The 8,505-nt window shown below is 41.5% G+C and overlaps 1 protein-coding gene across 1 annotated transcript; it reads right to left on the reverse strand.

Annotated features, from left to right (window-relative positions):
- Nucleotides 1–622: 622 nt before the first annotated feature.
- coq5 (coenzyme Q5, methyltransferase) lies at nt 623–8,297 on the reverse strand (the record flags this gene model as incomplete). The annotated part of the gene is made up of 7 exons (XM_083644406.1): nt 623–925; nt 1,315–1,426; nt 2,113–2,201; nt 4,530–4,636; nt 5,115–5,339; nt 6,863–7,012; nt 8,096–8,297. The coding sequence occupies 7 exons, from the start codon at nt 8,295–8,297 to the stop codon at nt 824–826; spliced, it is 987 nt and encodes a 328-aa protein (XP_083500532.1). The 3' UTR covers nt 623–823.
- Nucleotides 8,298–8,505: the final 208 nt, after the last annotated feature.

Genomic DNA, 8,505 nt, shown 5'->3' on the forward strand with positions numbered 1-8,505 from the left:
ACACTGTCTATCTCATGTATATCCCATAGAGATAAACCACTTCATCACTGATGTCAGACATTGTGACATTACTGATCAAAATCATCACAAATCTCAATGTGGGAAAAAAACGTGACCAAAATCACAGACAGTTGGCACACTTTGGCAATTTTATGTACTGCAAGAAGATTACTTCATTCAACAGCCAATCAGAAACAATCCAACAGACAGGTAGGTCTGTGGGCTTGCCTGTGTGGTCAGTGCAGTCGTCTGTGTTCTGGTAGGCCAGGGGTCAAAACCTGCTGTGGGAGCCCTCCTTTGCAGTATATTTATTGAAGAAAATTTATTTTAACACTTTAATATCTCCAATTAATTAGAAGTGTAATATCAATATTGCCACTATATTTGAGGGATATAGACAAAATATTGACAGAGTTTTGACCAATAATCATCAGTAATGTGGATATGATGATGTGAGTAAAGGCAAATAATAGAACAGTCTGACAAGTTCAGAAAATGACCACTTTACTGTGAGAAGAAGTGATTTATGCAATTGTTAGCACAGAGAACTGAGACTGTCAGATAAAGTATTTCTTTGGAATTCTTTGAAAGTTCTCATAGTGATCACTGGAGAGAGACACACACACACACACAGAAAAATAAATACAATTAGCAAATACACCAAGTTCTATGATGTCTGGGATGTCCTGCCATTGTGCAATGGGATCTGCAGAGAGGAGCTCCATTTCAACATGGGGTCCGTGCTCTGTGTTTGGAGCTATGCACTGCAGACAGTCAAAGAGGCCGCGAGCCCATCAGTGCAAAGCCAGTGTGGACGTGCGTCTCACAGCTTGAAGCCAGAGTGAAGAGCCACCACCCCTCCAGTCAGGTTGTAGTACTGTACACAGAAGAAGCCGGCGTCCTCGATCATACCTTTAAACTCTTCCTGCACACAACGGGAGAATAGCAAATGACAGACACGGCTAAACTGAGTCACTACAAACAAAATGTCACACTGTGATTCGACATCAGGTCATTACAATTCACAAAAATGTAACTAGCTCAAAGATACAGAAAACCTATGAACTGCACAGTGATAGAAACATATGTTGAGGGAGGGGGGATAAAACATAAAACTATGGGGGTGAAGTAAAAGGGGAAAAAGCCTAATAAAAAACATCTCCCCTGAAGAAAAGAAAATGGCAAGCTACTAAAACACAAATGTATTGGATAACTTATTCTAAACGGCAGAAACAACGAGGTGGAAAATGGTAAAAAATGAATAACAATAAGATCCCTAAAATGAGAGAGAGAAAGAAAAGAAAAGATTGTCACCTGGTCAGGGAACTTGCGGATGCTCTCTACCAGGTACTGGTAGGACTTCCAGTCCCCAGCAATCACCTCCCCCAACACAGGGATTAACTGGAAACTGTATGCATCATAAAGCCTGAGGGATGGGATGGGATATCATTTATTGATACAGTCAAAAAAGGTATTTTAATACTGTATCAAATCATTACCACATTAATTTCAAGACAGTAGTATATTTCCACATTCCATTTGCACTGGGAACTTGGAACAACACCTAGGCTGTGACCTGAACTGATCACCTGAACTGGGAGTTCCCACTTAGAAAGTCGTGGGAACCTCACCAACCCCGACCTCAAAATCCCTAGCAACTTTAACAAAAACACGTTATTTTTTTTTACTTGGGTTTGACTGTAAAGCACTTTGAGCTATATTCTATGTTATGAAAGGTGCTATACAAACAAAGTTTATTATTATTATTATTATTATTATTATTATTATTATTATTATTATTATTATTATAAAATGATAATCATGGCTCTTAGCATAAGGTGAAACTGAAAAACTGTGTTCATTTGAACAACTTGGGTAGTGGTGCCAGTCGTGCAAGTTCCATAAGGTGTGTGTGTGTGAAGGGGGGGGGGGCTACCAAATCTATCTGAGAACACAACAGCCTCCCGGAGCAAAGACAAGCCTGCTATGATGTGTTGTCGCATAATGACAGCGACAGAGTCTGTAGTGAGTTTTTGCTCAAAGTGAAATGTTTGGATCGCAGGATTACACCAAGTCATCCACCCACGATGAGCAGGCTCCCTCCTCCCTCACCTAGCCAACGCAGGGTTCGTCACTTTGCTGAACTCCAAGCACATGAACCTGCCCCCGGGCTTCAGCACCCGCAGAGCCTCTTGCAGTGCCTAGACAAAACACAATAATAAGCATGAGATGGAAATGTGCCATCAAAAAGTGAGGGCATTTTAAAGCATTTTAAATCACCATGTTGGACATACTGTAAGTAGTGTCATTAGAAATGTGATTCTTTGCATATTCCTCTGACAAAGACATACAGTAACAGTATATATTATATATGTATTTTAGGGAGGGGATGATCTGCTTACGATACAATTTGATACCCAATATGGGCTTTATGATTCAATACAACCATGTGGGACAATGTAATAAATCAATGTCCAATTACAACAAAGTATGACTGTGCAGAATGATGTTTATTTCTGAAGGGGCGTTCACACCGACCTATTAAAGTTTGTTGCTGGCGTCGAGTTTACATACAAAGTCAATGCAAACGAGCGAATGAGCGTATATTCGCCTGGGAGAATAATCGCTGGGCGTCCGAGCGGCAGAGACAGAGCGACAGGGAGAAAATACGCTCGTCGCTCAAGATGAAATATTCCAACTCGAGCGAAAATACGCTGGCATCAGTCGCTCGCTGTTCAATGCTGATTGGCTGCTGTGTGAGAGCGAGTCAAGGATCACTCTGGCTTGGAAGAAACCGCTGGTTTATTGTGTGGCAACAAACCGCATTGACAGGCTGACAGCTGACATGAAGTGAAGTCTGTACTACCGGTATGCAGCTCGCATTAGGAGCACGCTGATAGGCTTAGCTTGTAAACAATGACGGTGGCTCGTAGTGGACAAACAGCATGACATTGCGTAACGTTATATCCCCCACATGTCCGTCATTTCGTGTGCCTGTTGATGAGCGATTTAAACAGAGCGACAGAGCGATTCCAAAGGGTTGACTTGAGCGACAGAGCGAAAAATAAATATCTCGGTGTGAACGCCCCTTGAGACACATCTTTCTAGCGATGGCATTGGCTTGCTAGAATGTATAAACCACAATTCCAATGTTGCCCCGATAACAATGTAGTTTCTACTGCAGATGGTAAATAAACTGACTCTCTCTCTCAATTTGAAAATGTCATTCCAAAGACAAAATAATATAGATTGGATGGAGAGCTTGTGAAATTGTGTTGAGCAAGCCGTCTCTTTTGTGATTGCTACAGCAGAATAAAATGGAGCTAATATCATAATTCATTTTTCTGCCGCCCTGTACATATTGTCACATTTTTGTAGTGTGATATATTGTCTCATCCCTATTTGCATCAGATGGATCACAGTACAGGGTTAGACAGGAATGGTGGCTATGGAGCAGGTAGGCTCAGTGTCCTGCTGAGGGACGGACACACTGTTCTACTTACAGGCTCCAAGGCCCGTCATCATTACAGGGATCATTTCTGCATTACGGTAAATCAGTAATGGTCTTGACTATTACCTGATCCATATAGGTGATATTAGAGTAAATCAGTAATGGTCTTGTCTATTACCTGATCTATATATTAGAGTAAATCAGTAATGGTCTTGTCTATTACCTGATCCATAAAGGTGATATTAGAGTAAATCAGTAATGGTCTTGTCTATTACCTGATCCAGGTGATATTAGAGTAAATCAGTAATGGTCTTGTCTATTACCTGATCCATACAGGTGATATTAGAGTAAATCAGTAATGGTCTTGTCTATTACCTGATCTATATATTAGAGTAAATCAGTAATGGTCTTGTCTATTACCTGATCCATATAGGTGATATTAGAGTAAATGAGTAATGGTCTTGTCTATTACCTGATCCAGGTGATATTAGAGTAAATCAGTAATGGTCTTGTCTATTACCTGATCCATACAGGTGATATTAGAGTAAATCAGTAATGGTCTTGTCTATTACCTGATCTATATATTAGAGTAAATCAGTAATGGTCTTGTCTATTACCTGATCCATACAGGTGACATTAGAGTAAATCAGTAATGGTCTTGTCTATTACCTGATCCATACAGGTGACATTAGAGTAAATCAGTAATGGTCTTGTCTATTACCTGATCCATACAGGTGACATTAGAGTAAATCAGTAATGGTCTTGTCTATTACCTGATCGATATAGGTGATATTAGAGTAAATCAGTAATGGTCTTGTCTATTACCTGACCCATATAGGTGACATTAGAGTAAATCAGTAATGGTCTTGTCTATTACCTGATCCATATATTAGAGTAAATCAGTAATGGTCTTGTCTATTACCTGATCCATATAGGGGATATTAGAGTAAATCAGTAATGGTCTTGTCTATTACCTGATCCATATAGGGGATATTAGAGTAAATCGGTAATGGTCTTGTCTATTACCTGATCCATATAGGGGATATTAGAGTAAATCAGTAATGGTCTTGTCTATTACCTGATCCATACGGGTGACATTGCGAATGCCGAAGGCGATGGTATAGACATCAAACTGGTCATCATCAAAAGGAAGCTCCTCTGCATCCCCCGCCACCCAGGACAGGCCTAACACAAATATGCATGAGTCATAGAAATTGGCATCCACAAAAATATCTTAAATAATTGAAATATAAGTACGAGCCAAAAGCCAAGTAAACTCGGGATCATAGAAAATGAATGTGGGTACTTGTAAAGCATACACCCTTGTGCCAGCCTGCCTACATATAGACACCTTTCCCCAAAATACTGCTGGTTCTGTGCTGTTGGTATTTGGTATCTGATGCCTGCAGTGCACTATAGGGGCAAATGACCCCTCTGATAATGAAATGTACATCATGCAGAGCCCAGCGGACCCCCGCAAACAAGGAGACTATAACTGCCGCTTAAGGAGCTAATTAAATGATAGAAGCTTTCTATTAGCATCTGAATTTCATGAACTGTATAATTTTCAAATTTCAGGTGCCATGGGGTTTTGCGCAATCTTCATGCACTTGCAACGAAAAGATCAGAGCACAGAAACTGAGGTTGGCTGCTGACGGCTTACCGGTGGTGATGCCCATGCTTTGGGCTTTCCGCTTGCCCACTTTCAGCATCTCCTTGTTGATGTCGCAGACCACGGCGTGGGACTCCTGTGGCTCAGCCTCGTCCTCTGTCGAGTAGCTGTGGGAAATGTCCTTCCACGATGCCGTCTGCATGGAGCGCACCGCCCGCCGCTGCTGCCGCGCCTGCTGGGAGCTAATGTAGTCCAGGAAACGGAAGGCGATGTCACCTGCAAGCGAGGATAACCACAGACAAAACACACACACGGTATAGACGGTTTTCACCAGAGCGCAACCCCACAGCACTTCCTTTTTCTCAGCATTTGGCAAACTGCAGAAATACTCACTCAACATCGTTACTTTTGTTTTCGCCGCTCAGCTGTATAGACGGTTTTCACGGAATGGTCAGTCCTGAACTTGAATGATTTTTTTTCTTTTATGTCCATAGCAAACACTGCAACAGGAAGTGAGCGGGGGTTCAATTTAGAATGTTTTTGTTGTCAAGTTAAAACCGTCTATAGGTATGAGGTTTTGGCATGACAGGAACTATTGGTAGCGAATGTAAGATGTAACAAAAACAAAAATGAAATATGAAGCTTTGCCATGGAATTATAGTACTGTATTGCAAACACAAAGAATCATGTCTGTCTAGCAGCCAAAGGCACTGTTGAATAGGGAACCTAAACCCCAAGTGGTAGACTGGAGTTTTATTTCTCAGGAAGAGCTGCTCTGTGGCCAGAAATAATTAAATTAAAGAAATAAAGGTAAAACAAATAACAATGGTTTTTCAGAGTGCAGGTTAGCTATCTGGCAAACTAGAATTGTTACAAAATATGAAAAAAAATGTATAATGGCAATGACTTAGTTTTTAATTTGTTCATGACCATGTTGGAAGTTCAGCAGCTAGCTTAACCCTAACCCTTGATAGCTAAAAGCTGGCTAGTTTGAAACTTGGAAGGTCAGCTAGGCCAGTGGTTCTCAAACTTTTTCACATCGAGGACCACTAAACTGACACAAATTAGACCATGGACCCCCATCCACGGAGGTTTTGTCCGAGGGTCCCCTATCTGATAAGATTTTAGCTTTTTTATTACTGAAAGTGTATGAAACCCATGAATAGTCATACATTCTGTCATTGTGTTACTTATGGATGGAATTATAGTGAAAATAAATAACCCCCCTTTTTGCTGGGGACCCCCTGGAACCCCGGACCCCACTTTGAGAACCACTGAGCTAGGCTAACTAGCTAACCTAGATAACTTAGTACGTACGACTGAATTACATGTTATGAGTTAGTAGCAGAGGGCTAGGCTTCATATTAGCTTCCTCCTCTCTTTCCTCTTGTCTTTTTCACTGGGCTTCAATTTAATGTTACTTAGCAAAAAAAAGCTATGGTTCTTTGGCTCGGGCCATTGAGGTTTAGCTCAATCCAATGAGAATATTTCTGCCTCCAGAGCAACTCTGCCTCCAAGAAATGTTTTCAGAATAAAACTCCAAAAGGTGTGGATTTGTAGAAATGTATGAAACTGAAGCAGGGTACTGCTGAAAAAGAGCACGATCAGCATGATCAGTCAATGATCAGTCAACTTTCCCAGGATAAATAACAGTTATAAAAACAACAGACACCTCACCTGTGTTATTTCAAATGAAAGAAAAACCTCAAACCCACAAAGTTCAAACAGACGTTTTTGCGATGCAGAGGGCATGAGACAAGATGCCCACCCTGAAACCCAAACCAACACAAAGCCTCTACCTGTTCCTCCGGCCACATCCAGGAGGCGTGCGCCGGGCTGCGGGCGCATGGCGTGCAGCAGCTGGTCCTTCCACAGTCTGTGGACCCCCAGACTCATGGCGTCGTTCATCACGTCATAATTCTGGGCCACGCTCTCAAAGACTTTGTACACTGAACAAGCCGAGAGAGAGAAGAGAAACACTAAGAACTCATTAACATCTAACCCCATGTGAAAGAATGACGATACTGTAGTTGTAAGTTTGAGAGAGAGAATGAGAGAGAGAGAGAGAGAGAGAGAGAGGAAGCGCATATCTGTCTCATTAGAAGTTGTTTAAGGAGAGGTGTCAACCAAGATCAAATCCAGCTGTGATGTGTTTGGGATGTGTTAACTGGAGCTACGCTAATGAAAATTCCTAATACTGGATGGATTTTTCCTTCCAATAACCACAACCCAAGCCCACCTAATATCTGCTAAACACTGCTCAGAAACTCAGGTCTGTGTGTCTTTATTTATTATGACACCCCCCCCCCCCCCACATACACACACACAGGGAAATCTGATAACACCAGCTGAACAGGTTCCAATGATAAAATAACATGATATTCTGGATGTGTTTCCCTGTTTTATTAGATTTTTGTATTTTTAGGCTACATTCTAAAAAAAAATAATAATAATAATAATGGTGATTAATATCTATGTGTGCAACAAAATCATGGCAGTGTCTTTATCTTGGACATACTATATATGAAGTATAAAATCTATTATTATGTCTCCATGGAACCCTATGCTGTAACAGCACCAGTTGAAGGACATGGCACGGAGGCGTGTCTCTGCATGCACAAGACAAAGACAAGTTTCTGCACATTCAGCAAATATCCTATGTTAATCTCACAATGGTAAACAGCAAATTCAGGTTAGACTGTAACTATTCTGAACAGTAGCCACCATGTATTATTGCAGTTCATTGTTGCCTAGCTTATCGGCAAACGTCAATTCACGTTACCCTGCAATTCGGCTAGCACCCAATCCACAAAAACAGCACTTATTTCAGTACAGTTTTAACTTTGGGAACTGGTGGTCTTCTTCCACCACCACAATAAGTCATTACTGCCGAGGGCAGGTTACGTGTGCTTCAAGATTTGTACATTTACCGAATCGATAGCCAAGCCAGCATTAAATTAGCAGATTTTTGAACGAAGCTTGGTAGAAAAATGAATGGAATGTATCCCGAGTACGGCATTTCTGGAACTTGCCTCTCTTTGCCTTCTCTGCCTCCGGGACAGTTTCGAAGCCAAAATGCGTACTTCTGTCGGCGGCACCATCACTGAAACAACGACAAGCTGAAAGTCCCGAACAGCGACTTGACCGACCTAACCCGCCGCCACCGGGGACGGTAATGTTTCTGTGAGAATGACGGATCACCCTCCAGACGAGCAGCCTGATGGAAGCTGCCATGTTGTCTGACTCTTCTTCTTCTTCTTCTTCTTCTAGTGTTTTATGGCGGTTGGCAAACATCTTCTGTGCATTACCGCCACCTTCTGGATTTTAGCAGTTACAAAAAATATTCTCTTCAGTGTGAAAAACAAAACTACGTCCACCCAAAAAACTCCAAAACATAATATTGTCCATTCTTGTGTCACCCAGACTCACTCGTCTGGGTTTT

This window comes from Poromitra crassiceps, assembly GCF_964638095.1.
Source record: "Poromitra crassiceps genome assembly, chromosome: 10".
In the NCBI taxonomy this organism is placed as follows: Eukaryota; Metazoa; Chordata; class Actinopteri; order Beryciformes; family Melamphaidae; genus Poromitra; species Poromitra crassiceps.